At 33.7% G+C, this 19,578-nt stretch overlaps 1 protein-coding gene and 1 pseudogene across 1 annotated transcript; both read right to left on the bottom strand.

Annotated features, from left to right (window-relative positions):
- Window positions 1-862: 862 nt before the first annotated feature.
- LOC110794447 (probable myosin-binding protein 5) lies at window positions 863-6,084 on the bottom strand. The gene is made up of 2 exons (XM_021999428.2): window positions 2,609-6,084; window positions 863-2,079 (listed from the first exon to the last, which is right to left on the bottom strand). Exons 1-2 carry the CDS (start codon window positions 3,393-3,395, stop codon window positions 1,145-1,147), a joined length of 1,722 nt encoding a protein of 573 aa, XP_021855120.1. The 5' UTR covers window positions 3,396-6,084; the 3' UTR covers window positions 863-1,144.
- Window positions 6,085-6,236: 152 nt separating this feature from the next.
- LOC110794470 (wall-associated receptor kinase 2-like) lies at window positions 6,237-10,427 on the bottom strand (annotated as a pseudogene).
- Window positions 10,428-19,578: the final 9,151 nt, after the last annotated feature.

The following is a 19,578-nucleotide window of genomic DNA, read 5'->3' as shown; positions in this document are numbered from 1 at the left end:
GGGAATTGAACTAGATTGGGATAACGATTCTCACCCCCTACAACATTTCCAACTAAACAAGGGAATGGTGCCTAAATTCCCAAAGGTTGGATTATTGGAATCATTTTTTCCTTTAAGATATTGATGACAAACATTGTGCGTTAAAGGTGCCGTGGAAAACCACAATGGATGGATAATCGTAGGAGGATCTTGTGTTATCCCCATTATTGTAAAACAGCAATCCGTGGACTATGGATCATGGTGCATAGTGAGTATGGTGCACCAAAAGATATGTGCATAAGCAAAAGAACATGACGTTACGACAAAAGAACATGCATTGTAATATTTCACTTTTTGTTATAAAATACTTCGTATATTATTTCACTTTTTGTTATAAAGTATATTTTTTCACTATTTATTAAAAATATAAATAATAAACACATTATGTTCTTTTCACGTAACCAAATGTTCTTTTAATTATATACTAGTGTTCTTAAGGTGAACCATGCTCACTGGTCCACCTTCTAAATTGCGGTAAAACGGGTGTAACCTCCTTTCAGCTATGTCAAGTGCTCCAGTGTCGTGGCCTGCCATTTTAATATCGTTAGCAATAAGTTGAGATAATTTAGAAAATAAGTTATTTTCATATATTATCACTCGCAAATGAGTGTATTTCAGATATAATAAATTAAGACAAAACAAGTCGGATATAAAGGAGCCTTATCTGGAGGTCCATATATTTGTGTAAAACTTCAAAACCAGAGAGGTTGTTCAGTGTCACAGAACACAATAGTGTAAAACTGTAAATTATCCCCAGAGTCAACACACAGCAATGAACTAATGTCACTGTAATATAAAACATCCTTGATAAAATACAATCATGTTTGCCCAACATCTGCTAGCTGCAGTTAAAGAAAATCATCATCTGCATCACTTTATCAGTTTTATGACTACTACATTCTACATGTTCAATTCACATAAAACACGACATTCTTGTCAGCATTTAATCTAAGGTTTTTTTGTTATGCTTTCGATCTATGGCCGACTTTCTGTATTATCATCATCTTTCCTTCTTGAGTCCGTGCCATATATTATCGCTGTGGTAGTCCATTTTCTGAAGTTTTTGAAGATTCTTAACTGTCTTTCTCTGTATTTTTTTTAAATTTTATGATCTGTTATTATCATCATCATCATCTAAGTGTTGATCGCGTTCACCATCAATATTCTCACCTTCTTCTTCATCATCTTCTTCATGTGATGATTCATCGCCAACCTCATAATCATCAGTTTTCCGTCCACTATTCTCACCTTCTTCATAAAAGGAACCACCAATGCTAAACAACGGGCTTCCATGCTCAGAAATAGAAGAATATGACAAAGATTTTTCCAAAGCATCAGCACGGTTAACATCAGGGAAACCACATCTATCTCGATAAAGATCTAACTCTGCCTCTAAATCTCTAATCTCATCCTCTTTCTTGTTCAGAAAATCCTTCAACATCTGAATATCTTCTTTATCATACTCAGCTTGTTCCTCCATCATCCTCTGATACTGCAACGCCTCCATTTGAACAGACGCCTTTTCTGCCTGTAAACGCGTGATCATAGCCATTGCATTGTTAGCTGCAACTGCAGAAGCACTTCTCTCTTCATCTAACTCCATGTAAAGAGCTACAAGTGATTTCCTATCTAAACGGATTTGATTCTTCAAACGGGTCATGATAACTTCAATGTCCGTCTCATTTCCTATGATTGTCTCGACAGGGTCTGACCCTAGCTCGACTTTCTCCAGGAGTGATTTCCTTGGAACCCTGTTGGTTAGCCTTGGGCTTGCGGCTGTTGAATCAGTATTAATGCCGAGAAACCTGTTACTACTACTACTACTAATACCGCGACCAAAGGATGTATTCCGCCCAAAAGACGGGTTCCTGCCAAATGATGTACTTGTGCCAAATGATGTGTTTCTGCCAAATGATGTGTTCCCACCAAATGATGAATTCCTGCCAAATGATTTACTACTGCCAAATTCTTCCATGAAATCGTCGAAATCTGTTGTTGTTGTTGTTGTTGTTGTTGTGAGTTTGGTTTCTTCCTTGCCGGCTGCAACGAAACAAATAGATCAAACAGTATGTTGTTAGTTCTCTGTTTCAGAGATTATCCTATGAATTTAAGATACTGCATATGTAGTACTTTACTATATCAATCATTTAAGGTGACTGGAAGTGGTTCCCGATTTCACATTCTTTATTAAGAATGAACTTCTAAAGCTATGTTTATTTCGAATGTTTCAATTTCACCTTTGTTATTGTAAGGGTAAAAGTTTCTGGATTCTCCACTGGTGACATTGGTGTAAATGCAAAAGAATAAGTATTTAGAATGATCATTTTGATGATTGCAACAAATACAAAACCAAGCAAAATAGCACATGATCATTTATTGAGGACCCGTTCGGTATTGTTTTTTTTTTTATATACAAAATGTAATTTCCGGTTTTTTTTGTTAGTTTTCAAAATCAACATGATTACCATAGAAATGTGAGGTCTATTTTTAGTTCATGATTCAAATCTAAACCATATGACTTTTAAAACCAAAAACTGAAAACTGATAGTGATACCGAACGAGCCCTTACCTGTTGGGATGACAACATTGCATGCATCCTCCTCACCGCGAATGGTAGTTTCAGACGACTTAAGCTCCTGACAACGAATGTGGGACAACTCCAAGGTGGTCCGAACATCATCTGCCCTCCACGTACCAAAAGGAGATCGAGGGGAAGGAGCAGGAGCCTGAGCCTGAGTCTGAGCCTGAGAAAGCCTACTAGGAACCCTACTAAGAATCCCAGAATTACTAGTAATATTATTATTATGATACTTAACCTTCATAGCCTCCCCACAACATGAGCAATACATCAACTTCCCTCCTCCTCCTCCTCCTCCTCCATTCGCGGTATCATCCATCCATTGAGGTTGCAACCGAACCCTAGCCTTCATCTCATCATCAAACAACAATTCCAACGACGAACATTCAGATTTATTGTTATTATTATTATTATTGTTATCAGTAGAAGCAAAGGAAAGGAGGCATCCCTTACACATTGTTCTGATATCAGAGAGTTTCCTATGAACATGACAATATGCAAGGGAGGATAAATCCTTCTTGTGACCGTCACAAATGGTTTGATTGCAACAATAACGCGGTTTGTTACGTGCTAGGATATGATCAATCCTGGTACACAACACACATGGGGATTGCAAGTCGAAGAAATCTGCGAATTCAGTTGATACAAATGATAGGAAACCATCAAGGAAGAGCAATCCTATTAGGGTCCATTCCAGGATTGCGTAAAGTACAAAATGTGGTAAAGGTCCTAGCTCTTGTTCCACAAAATTCCTTACAGAACGCCCTGAATAAGACATGTTCTTTTATCTTTTAGGCATATATAGGAGATTCAAGATCACAACTTACTTGAGGGGCCGTACCCAACACCTCAGATCCAATCCCGTCTACACCATTTATCGCCTTGTAATTTTGTAAAACAAATTCACAAATTTCTTCAATTTTGGAACTTTTTGTTCTTATAATTATTTGAAATTGTAATGGGATGTAAATGGAAATTTATGACAATTAGATAATGTTCTTGGTAAAAGAGAAAAAATAAAAATTCGAGATCTGTTATGAGGGAGTGGCTAATTTTTCATCAATTTGAATTGTTTTTTGTAAAAAAAAAAAAAATTAATAATTTTGCTTGTTTTCTGGCAAGGGGAATTTTTAAGGTGGTAAGGATAGTTTTGTTTATCATTTAGGGTAATGATGTTATTGTTTACTATAATTGGGAATTAATCCCTTTAGCTTTGCTGGAAAAATGAAGGTTTTGGCGGACAATACGCCTAAGATGACGCTCAATCGTGTAGTTTGCCACTTATTTCAAGGTGAAAGTAAATACTGTATCAAAACTTTTGTGTAAGACCGTCTAACGGTTAGACCACTTTTGTGATACTAATTAAACTAGTGTGAAACATAACTAAAAGTTATAAAATCATAACTAATTGAATAACAAAATAGTTAAGGTATAAAGACAAATAGTTAAATTGATGAGTCGAATAGTTACTACCTATGTTCTGGTAATTTTCTTCACTTATACTCAGTATTTCTGGATTTTTTTTTTTTTTTTTTAATTTCAAAAATAGTACTCCCTCCGTCCAAAATACTTCCTCCATTCTTTTTTAAATGACACAATTGTAGTTTTAGCACTATTCATATAATATACTTTGACCATCAATTGTGATTTATACTTAACAAAAAATATAGTCATGTGGGGTCTTGTTATAATCGTCTCATCCTATAGTTTTATAATATCAAATTTTTATAATTTTTAACCATTGATAATAAAATGTATTAATGGTTGAAATATTGCATTGGCAAACGTGACAAAAAAATTGTGTCATTTAATAAAGAATGGAGGAAGTAATACTCTACTAGCAAATGTTCTGACATCTATGAGTTATGCATTTACACCTGTGTTCTGGTAATGTAAAGAGCAGTGTGAGGTCATACTCTGACATCTATGAGTTCTGCATTTACTACCCGTGTTCTGGTAATGTAAATAATACTCTCTCTGTACAAAATTTCAGGCATATCAGCCGCTCTATAAGACTGTTCCTCCAGTTGTAGGATTTAGAAGAACTCCACTGAATTATATTAAGTGACTGCTATTTTGAGCATTCCACCTCCTTACACCTTGTTCTTCTCTTTCTAGTCTGTGATATGCATAGAATTACTAGAAGCCGCTGATTTAACTTTAAGCATAGCCCTATGCTTCCTTTTGCTTTTATAGAGAGCTGAATTATGCTCTGTTTTGATATACTATTTTCAGTATTGGTTAGTTTCCTGGAATGTCCAAGTCTTACTCCTTTGTCCTCCTTTTATCAATTTTTTTGTTATTATATTGGAAAATGCATTGCCCTGAATCTGTCAACTGATGCACTCGTATAATGTATAATTGCATGTATTTGATTTTCTTTGTGACATTTTTTTCTCATATCTGCTACTTTTGGTGATGTCGTTAGTCTGCTCTTGTGTGTTTTATTTGTGAACTAACATTTGAATTTGACGATGAAAATTAAGCATATGATGGCATTTGATTTTCTTGTAGTTACTGTTTCCTTGGATTTTACTCATTCTGGACCTTTGCATTATTTTACTTCAGGCGTTAAACTTGGAGACAACAAGTTCTGTTTGTCTATCCACTTCAGAAGTGTATCAGATGGAGGTACTTCCTTGTATGTGAAGTACCTGATCGTGTGGATGTGTGAATCAAGACCCGGGTATCCTAGCTGCACAATAGGGAGATGGAAACTATTGCAACACGTTTCGCATGGAGGTTATTGTGACCGGTCAGGCTTACAAAATAAGCAGAATATTAGTTTTTACAATATCTGGTATTAGTTAGCATGTCAATTTTAAACAAATCCGTGTAAGCCTCATAATTTTGTACTTTATACGTTATATTATATGAATAAGTTACAACGTTCTGACCATGTTTGGTTGGGTTTACCTTAGTTATTTAACCTTTTAATACAATTTTACAATTTTGTAAGTTCAATGTGGTTGTGAAGCGAAGAAAAATGTTTACGTTTTTTTTCTTTTTACATAACTTAACTCTCGATGCTATATGTCAATATCAAATTCCCGCAAAATTTAATAACGCGCAAAGAAAATTCTTGTCATAAACAAGCGTCGACAAAATTATGTTTGACCACAAATTTGGTCGAGAATGTCGACAGTGGAAAGGGTAGAGAAATGAAGGTGGACGCCTAATTTCGTCGAGATTATCGACGCAAAAGAGCGTCGATTAATTCTCGACGCTCGACTACAGCGTCGAGAATTAATTCTCGTCGAATAAACGGCTAAAAAGCGTCGATAAATGACGCGATTTGTAGTAGTCAAGTGGCGGCACAATATCTATAAAGGTCTACAACAAAACACAAGCAATAAAGCGACGACAACAATTGGTGAGAAGTATGAATTCATTATTATCTTTGATAGTTTGTAGGCTCGAGCAAAGGGTAGGAATGGCAATGGGTAGATATGGACCAAATCCTACTAGATCCAGATCCGGATCCACTTTCCACACATGGATCCGGATCCAGATCGGCGGTTTCAAAAATTTTGGATCCAGATCCATGCGGATCCAAACGGATCCGCGTGTAGGATCTGAATCCATTTAATGTTAAAGCTTAAGGTTGCGGAATCCAATCTTGCAAAAACCATGCATGTTGATGAGTTTGTAAATGTTTGCATTTTACATGAAATAAAAGACAAGATAAAATAAATAAAGGATTAAATATCATTGCCACGTCATATGGAATTGAATAGCAGAGACAAGTGAGCAGAATATGAAGCTCGATCTACGTACTTTCCAAAGAAAATGTGGTTCGGTTGAGGTCTCACCAGCTTTGCTTATTCCAGCCTTCTCCTTCCATCCAAGTTTAAACATCGTTCTGCAACATTTGCAATACTCAGAAACTCATCATTTGAGCATTCTAGTAGAACTTGGGAATCTACAATATCAAGCAAACAAGAGTTTTCCATATGGGAAAGGAACCAAGATGCCAAACAATTAAGAAGTTTTTCTTTTCCATAACGATGCCAAACAAGAGTTCTGGACGTACTGCCTTTTGGCTTGTTAAAAGCTCAACAAGGACCACACCGAAACTATAAACATCACTCTTTTCTGTAAACTGGTGTGAATGGAAGTATTCGGGATCCATATAACCAAACGTTCCCATGACACGAGTAACTACATGAGTCTGATCGATGGCCACAGATCTTCAAGTCCCAAAATCCGACAACTTAGCCCTATATTTGTCATCTAAAAGTATATTTGAGGATTTGATATCCCTGTGAAAAATAAGGGTTGAAGTTGAGGAATGCAAATATGCAAGAGCTCCAGCTGAATCAGAAGCAATTTGCAACCTCATTTTCCAGGTAATTGGGAACTCTTTACTTGGATTATGAATATGATGGACTGATGGTAAAGTGTTCCGTTGAGAATAAACTCGTAAACTAATAACGGTACCTCTGTCTCCAAACAACATCCCAACAATTTCATTATGTTCCTGTGGTTAATTTGTGATAAAATAACCACTTCATTGATGAATTCCTCTCGTTGGCTTTCCTCCAATTTATTAGACTTTTTCACAGCTACAATTCTCCCTTCACTCAACATTCCTTTATACACAACTATTCTATCTTTATGGAACTGGTTAGTGGCTTTATCTAGCTCATCCACTGTGAATATCTTCATTCTTTCTACAACTCCTTCATCACAACACATTTCTTGTTTTAGCAACATACCACCATTTCTCTCAAAGTTTGCTTCTTAACTTGTTTGTTTTTCGTCACTGAATATAACCACCATCCAATAAGTAACAACAACGTTGTTCCCAAAGATACACCAACTCCTGAAACACATTAATATTGGTGCATGGTTTAAATCAGTATATACTCCCTCCGTCCCTTAATACTCGCACCGCTTTCCTTTTCGGGCCGTCCATTAATACTTGCACCGCTTCTATAAATGGAAATTTATACCAATATTATATTATTTCTCACACTTACTTACTAACCCCACCTACACCCCTATTCCCTACCAAAAATCATTTAAAAATTCACACCCCCACTCACCACTCTCCACCTCATACTCATTTCCCACTACCTATATTAAAAAAATACCCCACTATCAACTAACACCCATTAAATTAATAAGTCAATTTAAATGTCTTAAACTCCGCACCGGTCAAACCGGTGCGAGTATTAAGGGACGGAGGGAGTATTCAAGAGACCAAGGTTCACTTTAATTTTTCCAACTTATTTTTATGATCCACTCTGAAATTGCTTTTTTTCTTTTATATGATCGGTGTGATATCATTTTTTAGAATTAAGATTTAAAAAATATTATTAAGATTAATAGGTTGATTGTTGATTGTTGATTGTTGAATGTCACTATCACTATGAGTATTAAATTATTTTTTATTCAAATTGATATTGTAGTTTCGTAATGGTAACTTACATATTTCCTCCATATTGAAATATGAGTTACACTTTCTATTTTTGGTATGGTTTTATCCTTTTTTTTTATTATTTTTTCATTATTTCATGCACTCCCAATATAAATAATTAGAATTTTTTTTGTGAAACTACTACTCCGTATGAGAAATAAAATCGAGTTTGAATTTGTCGTTACCTGTACCCACCAAAACTGGTGCGAGCCGTCTACTAGAAATGCAAGGATCAGTTTTGGTGCCGTTCCCGTGATAACCACTCGGACATTTACAATAATAACCTCCATCAATGTTGTTACAATATATCGACTTTTCGCAATGATTTCCCCCCAAGCACTCATTAACATCTAATGAAAGATTATCAAAAGTAAATTAATACTAATACGGAGTAGTACGTTGATGAAATGTAAAGTAAGTAAATGGAATAAATTAATTAATTAATATTACCTTTGCAGCCTTGAGGAAGGTAAGGGTTACCAGAGTAACCATGTTTGCACTTGCAACGATATCCTAATGCATGCTCCGGATCATTGCATTCTGAGTTATCTTTACACAAGTAGCTTCCATCATCTGATGAACAATTCTGTTGTCCAATACCCCAATCGAGTACTAGTGGAAGCTGCAATGCGTTGTAGTGGTTGATGTCATCACTTAAATTAGCTCGATAGAATTTAAATGCATCTTTAGCCACAACAAACGCAGCAGTACATGGATTAAAATGACGAACCAATGATCGATTTCGAAAAGTGTTAGTAGAAACATTGGCATCCAAAATTCCACTAGGAATCGAGGCCTGACAGCAACCAAACCCAGAACACTCACCATCCATTGCATCGGTTGGTTCAGTGCATTGAGCCATGCATCCCGAGAGATGGGTCTTGTGATTTCGAACCCCCGCTAAACCAAGTATAGGTGTCACAACCTATTCCAACTAATATGTTTTTTGTGCTAGACAAGGTAAACGTTACTAGGTTGACAATACCCCATTCCCAGCCTCGAAAAGAAAACTCACTTTGGTTGTTATTATAACACCGGTAAGAAATAATGCATGTGTAAATGCGGAGTTCACCCTCTTCTATTGAAATGTTTACTACTTGAATATTTTCACCAAAAATTGGTATTGGTGTGGAAGAACTATCATTGTTACTAGTACAATTGATTTTGAATGAAGAAGCGGTTTCGTTATTGTGTTCATCAAAGTAACAACCATCTTCAACACCAAACGGGTAAGGAATGGTGATGTTTCCGCACTTAGGTGAACAATGTGGGGCGATTACTTGGGGTGATGCTACTCCGTCTCCGGTGATGAGTGGTATCAACATGACCCAACACACGAAAAAGGTTAGAAGAAGAGCATAACTTGAAGAACCCAAACCCAAACCCAAACCCAAACCCAAACCCAAACCCATACCCATAGTTGAAACTTGAAATTAGGGGTTTTTACTTTTGTAGTAGAAATAGAATGGAAGAATTGTACGTATTTGTATGTGATGGTTTCTTTTCTACATTTCTAACAACCTTTAAATAGCACTATTCACATAATAGTGGAAAGACAGAACTGCCCCCATTTTTCTTCTTGTCATCAATACTACTACTGCGTACGGAGTATTTAATAAAGAGGATTTAAAAGTGCCATGTTTCCTCCCCTTAATTCATTTTATTTTATTTTTCCTTCAAAATCTCAATTAGGTACTGTATATATGCTTCATTAAAACCAATTTCGTTTCATTCTCCCCCTAGCTTCAATTCCTGGTCTCTTTCTCTTTAACACTCACAAATTAAAGTCGATCATATTACCATGACTTGAGCTTTAGTCAATTAAGAGTCTATGTATGTCATCTTTTAGGAAATTAATAGAGCACCATATATTCATATCATATCTATGAGAAAGATTCATATCATATATATATCACCATCAAATACCAACAAAATTATTACAATTGCTCTTTAAAAGTTTTAATATTTTGATATCTATCTATAACTCATCCATGGGAACATCTAAAAACAAATCTCTCTCTACATAAGAAATCGAAAAATCAAAACAAACTCATAAATTAACATGTTAATTAAAGATTTAAATTAAGCACTCATGAACTAATAATCCGAGGATAACAAAGTCTATAAAGGTAAACGCCATTAACTGTTGCACTTCTATAATGATCCGGAATCTTTTTACCCGGCCTATGTTTAGAGTATCTAGTGCATCTGTAGTATTCAATCATACACTTTTTGAGTTTTTGGTATAACGTAATGAATTACAAGTATGAAATTATGATTGTGTGATGATGTAATCGCATTAGTTCAATGAATTTCAATACCATTACTGATCTGTGAAGATTACTTGCTTAAATATGTGAGAACCTATTTCCCTCGGTTAACTTGCTTAGATTACTTACTTGAAGATCAATGACACTTAGATTCGTGATAACCTCTTTCCCTCAGGTTTACTATTGTTCAAAGTATTATTTCTGCCTGATGCATCTTCGACTGTTCTTAGCTAATATATGCTTGTAAAAATTAAGTATGAAAATACCAAAATTTAATTATTTTCCATGAAAATTCAACGCTCAGATTGTGCAGGGGTGTGCATGGTGCTTTTGGTGCACCTGTCCCAAAACGCACATAAATAACAATAAAATGCAACAAAAATAAAAACCGCAAAAAAAAAGAACATTAACAAAAGAACATTAACAAAAAGAACATTAACAAAAAAACACTAACAAAAAGAACACTAATATTGACAAATCAGACAAAAGGTACAAATATAAAAAACAGTTATATTTTTTCTTGTTCTTTTAAGTTCTGGAAATGTTCTTTTCCAACCAATTTACAGTATGTTCTAATTAAAAAATAAAACGACGAACCTTTGATGAACTTTAAAACCAGATTTATAATTTTTCTTGTTCTTTTAAGTTCTGGAAATGTTCTTTTCCAACCAATTTATGTTCTAATTAAAAAATAAAACGACGAACCTTTGATGAACTTTAAAACCAGATCTATATTTTTTCTTGTTCTTTTAAGTTCTGAAAATGTTCTTTTTCAACCAATTTATGTTCTAATTCTGTTATTTTATTTATCAAAAGATATCTGAAAACAACACTATAAATATGTAAAAAGAACAATTGCTGATTCTAAAAAAGAACACACTGTTTTGATGCCACAGAAATAGAAAGTTATAAGAAAAGAACATTAAAATTTAAAAAGAACATAGAATTAAGAACGAGAAAGTTTACCTTAATCACCCGATGCACCTTCATCAACAGCATAAACCTCTTTGAATGAATAAAAAAAATTCAAAAAATAGCGAAATTGAAATAGTATTTCGCTTAATAAACTAGTTTTTTTGTAAACGTAATTCAATTAAAATCACATTTCAGAGAAAAAAGGAGGAGAAAATTTGTTTTGAACTTTCTCTCTCATAAAATCTCTCTTTTGTTGGGAGAAACTAAAAGCTCTCCTCTTTCTCTCTCAAGAATGTGTTTCTAAAATGAGAAGTTATGAATCCAATAGGAGAAATATTATATATATAGAAAATGAAAAATAAAAAAAAATAAAAAAAGAGGGGGAAGGAGAAGAAATACAAGCCATGTTCATGATAAGAACGGTGCACTTGTTTTTTTTTTTTGGGTTTTGTTGTTCTGTTCTTTTATGTTTATTAGATATAAATCTTAATGTTCTTTTATGTTTGTTCTTTTTTCAAAAAGTACAGTATTGAAGAGCAAAGGAAGCTTTTACTTGACCATCAACAAATGATGTTAAATCTTCAAAAACAGCTGAAAGAACAAGAAGAGAGGCTGAATAAACAGAGCAATTCCTCAAAAGAACAAAAAGAGGATGAACCTAAAAGAACATTATAAATAAAGAAAAAAAACATTATAAATACAGAAAAGAACATATCATGTAGAACACTTATTTTAACCATGTAAAACAACATTACCAATAAAAAAACGAACAACAATAGAGCATAAAAGAACATAATAAAGTAAAGAAAAAGAACATTAAAAATTGCAGAAAAAAACATATCATGTAGAACACTTATTTTAACCATGTGAAAAAAGAACAACAAAAAAGATAAAAGAACAACAAAAATGGTAAAAGAACAATTTGATCTGAAGTGTGTAATATCAAAAGAACAACAAGTTAAAGCAAAAAAGAACAAAGAACAACAAGCTAAAGCAAAAAAGAACAACAAGCTAAAGCAAAAAAGAACAACATGTTCAATAATTATTTTCTGTATTATTACGATCTCTTAATACATATATGAGAACCAATATATAAAAGAACAAAAGATAGACTAAAAGAACATATAAAATCGAAAAAAGAACAGAAATCAAAATCGTCATAAATATATAATCAAGATACATTAATCATCAAAATTATCAAAATATAGAATCAAAATACATTAATCAAGGTTATTGAGAAATGCAGAAATCGAAATGATCAAAAAAATCAAAATAAATTGAAATGATGAAAATAATGAACATGGAAATCAAAATCATCATAAATAAGTAATTCGTTTTAAAAAATTAAAAAATTACCTTCACAAATCGGATTATCAGCAGAGGAATTCAAATTTGAAGAAGAAGAATCAATAGATTTGATATTGAAGTAGAAAAATCAACCAATATCTGAGAATTTTCCATTACTTTCTCTCTCCTCTTCACAGTTTCTCTCTCCTTTCCATAGTTTTTCTCTCTCCTCTTCACAAATTCTGATTCGAAAATTATAAAAAAGAAGGTATATATACCAGAAAAATGGAGTGAAAAACAAAAGAACGAAAAAAAAGGGACAGAACAGTCATTGTTCTTTTTTTAACAAAAGAACAACGTTTGTTCTTTTTTTATCAAAAAAACAACTTTTGTTCTTTTCTTCTCCGAATTCAACAAGATATCCGCGTTTTATATTTATTGCATGTCGTTTGAACACCAGTGCACCAAGAGCACTGTGCACACCCCTGCACCATCATATTTGCGATGAAAATTATACAAAACTTATATTCTGTGAAGCAAGAGAAAATTCAGCAGCAATCACACACAGACCTTGTTCATAAACACAAACTTAAGAATCAATTAAGCAATTAACCAAAGTATACCAGACAATTTTGATCACAACTAATCAATAAAAACAGGTAAACTAGTCTAAGCACACAATTAATCATGAACAACAAATTCAAATTCAAATTTAAAACCAATAAAAACGTACCTGAACCGCTCGTCTCCCTGTAGAGTAGTACGGCGACTCGGCGACGGAGTTGGTGAACGGTGAGGGGCGGAGCTTCAGCTTCTCGTCGTGGGCGCGCGGTGACGGAAAACTGACGGTGGTGGACCTGTGGGCCGGAGCTTTCGCCTGTGTTTGTCGGTAAGTCGGTGACCTTGTACACTCGGTGAGGGCTGGGCGGCGCTGCGGTCAGATGGGGAGGAGAGAAATAGCGACATTTTGTGTTTGGGTGAAAAATGTCCTATTTTGGGCGAAATATTTTCTTTTTTTTCTTTCAACATTTTGCTGGGTCACGTGACCCACCAGAATCATCTGTAAATCCACCACTCAGTGAGTCAGTTCCCTTTGAGCAAAAATGTGTTTGTTACTTTGTTAAGAATCAAGATGCAGTGTAGATATGAATATATGATACTCATCGTGCAAGCTTAGGCAATTATTAATAACTATATTATTAAACTTTTGGGAGGTATAAAATGCGTTGGTTAATTGATATTGCTTCGTATGCAGAAACTCTTGTTGGGAGACTCACCCACCACAAGCAAGGTGTGCGACCCGGGTCGGATCCGGATGTAGTCGGAGCTAAGCTCCGGTGAACCGGGTGTGCTATGCGTAAAAAAAATTGATATTGCTTCGTTTTAAAATTAATTTATTCTTTATGTGGATCTTAATTAGCATATAACCTTCAAACTTAGAATAGAGGTTGTGCTTTTGTAGTATGGATGTTAAGCGGGATATTTGTGAGGGGTGGGTGATTCTTTCTTACAATTTACATAATTATATCCCCTAATTATGGCTTAACTTGCCAAGTACTTCCTCCGTTTTGTTAATACTCGCAAGTTTGAACTTTTTACACTATTCATATAGTTTAATTTGACTGTTCTTGGTGTTTTGTATATAAGATAAAACATAGTCATGTGAGATCTGGTTAGATTCGTCTCAATGTTTATTTTCAAAATATAAAAATTTTATAATTTTTCATAAAGAGAATTTAAGATATTAATAATTAAAGTTGTGCATTGGCATGCACAAAAGTAACAAACGTTGCGAGTATTAAAAAACAGAGTTGATAGGTATAATTGATAGATATTGATGATTTACTACAAATTTATTAAAATAATTGAGCTAGCTATAGCTTAGTGGTAGAGCGTCGGTCTTGTTTGTAAATTGATGCATGGTGTGTAGTACGTAGTTCAATTTACATGGGATGTGGCCATGTCGGAATTTGTCAAGGTCTTTGCATTCTTTGGTATGTAACTATATATGTACTATGTGGGAATTAATTAGTGGAGTCTAAGTGCTACATCTTTTCTCTTCTTATGTCCTACTACGTATTTCATTGAATTAGTAAAGTTCAAGATTGAATTCTTCATACACTTGGTATGTTCCTGTTAAAATTATTGAATATCCTAAAACATGACATACATGGCTACACACACGCCTACTACACTATTGTTTGTACAAAGGGGTGCAATTAGCAATGGGTTTAAAGATGGATTTAGATACCATATCTTATCACCAAATGAAGAAAAACTAGGGGTGTCAATATGGACAACGGATCGGGTTTTGAGTTGGATTAATCAGTAGGTTCATTTGGCTAACGGGTTGGAGTAGATCGGGTTCAAAAATTAATGGGTTGGGTAGGGTCTTCTGCTTTCAATTTACTTAACCTTGTTTTACAACCTGTAAGTTGCTAGTGTTTACTGAAATGGAAGGTTCTAGTGTGGGGCGACCAACCCATTCCTTCCAATTTACAACCCGTAACTTGCAACTAACAACATTTTTATCCACATGTATTTTATATAGGAAAGTTTGGTAATATTAATCCAACTTTTGGCCGATTTTCTTTTATTAAGCCCATCTACGAAATATTTTTTAATAATCCCAACTTTACTACCCAACGACTTTTATTGGGCCCAACACGTCATAAACCTATTGTAGGCGGTAATATGTCCCTACGTGGCAGTACTCTCTCTCGATATATTCAGTCATCATCATCAACTCATCACCATCTCGATGACTTTTTCACCAATTACAGGTCACTTAAGTCCAATAAAAGTCGTTGGGTAGTAAATGTGGGATTATTAAAAAGTATATCGTAGGTGGGATTAATAAAAGAAAACCGGCCAAAAGTTGGATTAATATTACCAAATTTTTCTTTTATATATAATTGATGAGAAAGGGTAAGTGACCAAACTTTTGTTACTATAAAGAGAAAAACAATAAATAATTGTGAAGTTATTTCTAATGTCTTCGATCTGGCCTACTTGATTTGTTTATTTCAGGCTGACAATACGACCTAGCCCAAATATTTATGACCCAAATTGTATTTGATTAACTTGGGTATTTAATTTAGGTGGGCCAAAAATAATTAAAATGGATTAATATTATGATATCGGTCCAAATTAATTAATTTAATTTATTTGTAATACACTATAAATTTTTAGTGTCTACAAACCTCCGAATGCATTATATTTCCGACGAGTCTCTTCATCTTCTTCTACCTTCTACCTTCTATTTCTATATAAGACTGCATTAGTTTTTTGTTTTTTCATCTTCTTATACCTTCTACTTCTAGGCATTTGTCAAATATAAGTGTAGAAAGATGTCTCATACTTTCAAAGTAATGAGGCGATTGGGTCATTTACTCAAATAAAAGTAAATTCGAATTTTAAACCTTAAATATAATTAACTTTAATCAATTAAATAAACTCTTTAACACTTTGATTTAGAAAATGTTGATTTAAAGAGAATCAATTAACGAAAATAATATCTTATGACTAATTCGATTTTAAAACATAATTCGTAATTTCATAATTAATCTTTGAGTTTAAACTAATTTTTAGAATAACATAATCTTTAATCCTTAAACGAATTATTTTTCAGAATTTTGAATCTCGGGTGAAATTCGAGAATTTAATTTCAAATAATAGTTTAATAATTACACTTTAAATTAACTCACTAAATTAATAAAATTGCTACAACCGACCAAAATCTCAAGTTAGTTTCAAAAGAAAATTTTAAGAGCAAGTTTAAAGATGATAAATATAAAAACAAGAACAACAAATTCTTACCTTTATATGTCAACAAATTATTATTATTAATTTTATTTATAAGAAAAAAAAGATGAAATAACTATAAGAATATATCATGGGCCAAACAATGTAAATTTGGTTTTAAGTCTTAAAAGTACTTTTGAATTTGGTGGCCAAACGATTCTATTTCTCACAACTATTTCTCTAGAAATAGTTTATGTATAACTTCTTCTATGAAACAGAAGTTACTTTCCAGAAACTTGGCCAAACATGCCCTTATTACTACAAGAAACTTGGCCAAACAAAAGTTACTTTCCAGAAATTTGGCCAAACATGCCCTTATTACTACAAGAAACACCTTCCTCTTCTTCGCCTTCTTCTTCTTTTCGCCTTCCTTTCACTCTTGCGGCAAAAAACGCAAAAAGTAAATAAAAAAAGTACTCATTTCATTAAAAGATACACTTTGACCGACACTAAATTAAGATGAAAATGGGATATAGTGGGTGAATTATTTAGTGTTGTAAAAAAATGATGTGAGTAAGTGTGGGATCACAAGAAGGAGAGAAATATTAATATAATTGAAATTGGGAAATATGACATGCCAAAAAAAAGAGGAAAAGTGTATCTTTTAATTAAAAACGGCCGATTATAGATAGTGTATCTTTTAAATAAATACGGAGGGAGTATAAAACACAATATTTTACGTTTATTGTAGTTAATTTGTTATTAAATTAATTAATAACTAGATTTTGTTACATATAAATATGTTTATTTTTTCTTTTATTTTAAATAAATTTTCTTACATGTTTTATCAAATGTGCATGCTTTTAAGCACGTGTAGCGTGTATATAGGAAAAATTAGGGGAAAATGTCATTGAAGTATTATTTTAGTTCAGGTAATTTAGTAACCTAGCAATTAGGTATCCACGTAATATATCGATAATACCCTTACAAAAATTGTAAAAAAAATTATAAAACGTTGGAACATTACATATTTACATGTGTATATATTTAATCAGATTTTTGAAACATATCCGCATGCATCGCGTGCATAGAATACTAGTTACATACGGTTGAACCAAGATTGTCGAATTTGACTTGCTTTTCATATCTAAGGTAAGGTTATTGATATGGTTTTGGTACTTCAATTTGTGTTTGATAATTTTGTTGTAGTAAATTGTTATGATTCTCGATGATTGATTTTGGTTTTAAATTTGTTTGTGAAAAATTCAAAGATAGATTGTTCCCCATTATTTTTCAACGTCAACAGAGAAGGACTAGAGGAGTTTCTTGCAAATTCAGTGTGTCGCTTTTTTTTTTTTTTTTGTTATTTGCAATTTATGATTAATTATAGGATCTTTTTATCAGATCGATTTCTTTGTAATTATTTGATTTTTTTTCTCACGAGTATACTAATACTAATTTTGTTGGGAATTATTTTTTCATGATATGGGTTATTTTGATTTTTGTTTTCTGACATGGAGGTAATCTCAAGTTTTGTTGCCTACTCAATTGTGTTTGATTGAATGCAATATTTTTGAACCTAAAAAACCCGATGAATAGTAATATTAGTTGGTTGAGGTCAATTCTCTAAAAAGTTCAACTTCTGAGAACATATCACAAAAATCTCCTACAGAACTAGAAGAGAAAGAGAAAAACATATGTAGTGCAAACTATAAAGAGAAAAAATACATTTTGTTTTGGCCAACCCCATACAAAAATTCGGGATTCGCCGTTGACGGTGGGGTCAAGGGGGAGGGGTAGATTTTCTTTCAAATGGCAATATCGTCCTCTCACCATAAATACGCGGGAGTTTTTAGCGAACAAGGAAGTCGAATAAAACCCACCTCATGTGTGCATGTAGCTTTCTCCAATCTTCATGTTCAACATTTGGATTCCTAGTGCTTGGTGGATTTCTCCAGAAAATTCGACGACTTCTTCTAGGTCTTCAAGAAAATTTGGTGAAGTTTGGTCCTTTTGAGATTTGTTACGTGATGGTGCTTGGAAGCTTTCTCCATCCTTCAATCTATCGCTTTTACAAATTTCAGGGTCTTGGAAGCTTTCTCCAGATCTCAATGTAGTTGAACCCCTGGTGCTTGGAAGCTTTATCCAGATCGCTGGTTCGAGGTGTTTGCTTTTGAGCTTTCTCCAAACTTTGAGTAAATGACAACAAACTTTCATGGTCATCATTTTACAAAATAATTTTTGAAGATAAAGTAACAAAATTTGAATTTTTTTTTACCAATGCCCCCCGATTTCGTACTTCATTTTTAAAAGCATTTGTTTACTAAAACATTTGGTGTTTTTCAAAACATATGTTCTCATTTAATCTTTTTTAAGGAATACAATTTCAAAATCAACTTATACTACAAAATTAATTATTTTCCATTTTTTTATGTGGCTGCTCTTGAATTTTTTGATTGTCCAAGATGCCTACGTACCAAATATAGTGATTACTTTTTCACCTTTTTGGATCAAGCCAAATGTAGTTCAAAATGTCTTCTTTTTTTTTGTTATGCAGTTTATGCTCCTGCTTAGGAGCTTTGAGGACAATCTTTTTTACCTTTTTCCCAGGATCATTGTTGAAACTTCTTGCAGACTTGTGGACCCAAATCGTCAAGGTCTCAACAAATGCCCGACTAATTGGACTTTTCTTTATGATTGGCTATCGCAACCTCTATTTCGTGAGCTCGAGTTGCCAAATCCTGGAATGTTTTGGGCTTGATTCTTGGCAAGATATAAACCAAGTCCCAATGCATGCCTTGAATGCACATGTCAAATGCAGAGGTTTTGTGCAAATGATCCTTGCATTGAAGACTTAGTATTGATGTATTCCACGACCGGTTCATCTTCCAACTGGTTTATTTGTATCAACTCCATCATGCCGACAATACGACGAGTGCTTATGAAGCGATTCAGGAACAATTCTTCCATCTGGTCCCAGCTATCAATCGATCTAGATTCTAATTCATCAGAGTACCAATCGAAGGCAACTTCTTTTAGCTATCGAACAAACTATTTCACGAGCAAGTCTCTCTTAGTGCCTGCATTGTACACGTTTCGATAAAAAGTACAACATGTTGCTTCGGATTGCCTTTTCCATCAAACTGCATGAATTTTGGAGGTTGAGAAGCGTTAGGCATCTCCAAGGCATGCATCAATCCTTTTGTGTAAGGTGTGATGTAATAGCCACTTTCGTTAGGATTTCCATCAAGTTGGTGTTTGATAGCTTTGTCTATCATATCTGGAATTTGTTGGAAACAGAACGAATCACCATGGGTCTTTCT

Source organism: Spinacia oleracea, chromosome 5 (genome assembly GCF_020520425.1).
Source record: "Spinacia oleracea cultivar Varoflay chromosome 5, BTI_SOV_V1, whole genome shotgun sequence".
In the NCBI taxonomy this organism is placed as follows: Eukaryota; Viridiplantae; Streptophyta; class Magnoliopsida; order Caryophyllales; family Amaranthaceae; genus Spinacia; species Spinacia oleracea.
The sequence above is the reverse complement of the archived record's forward strand: the minus strand, read 5'-3'. Positions and strand labels throughout refer to the sequence as shown.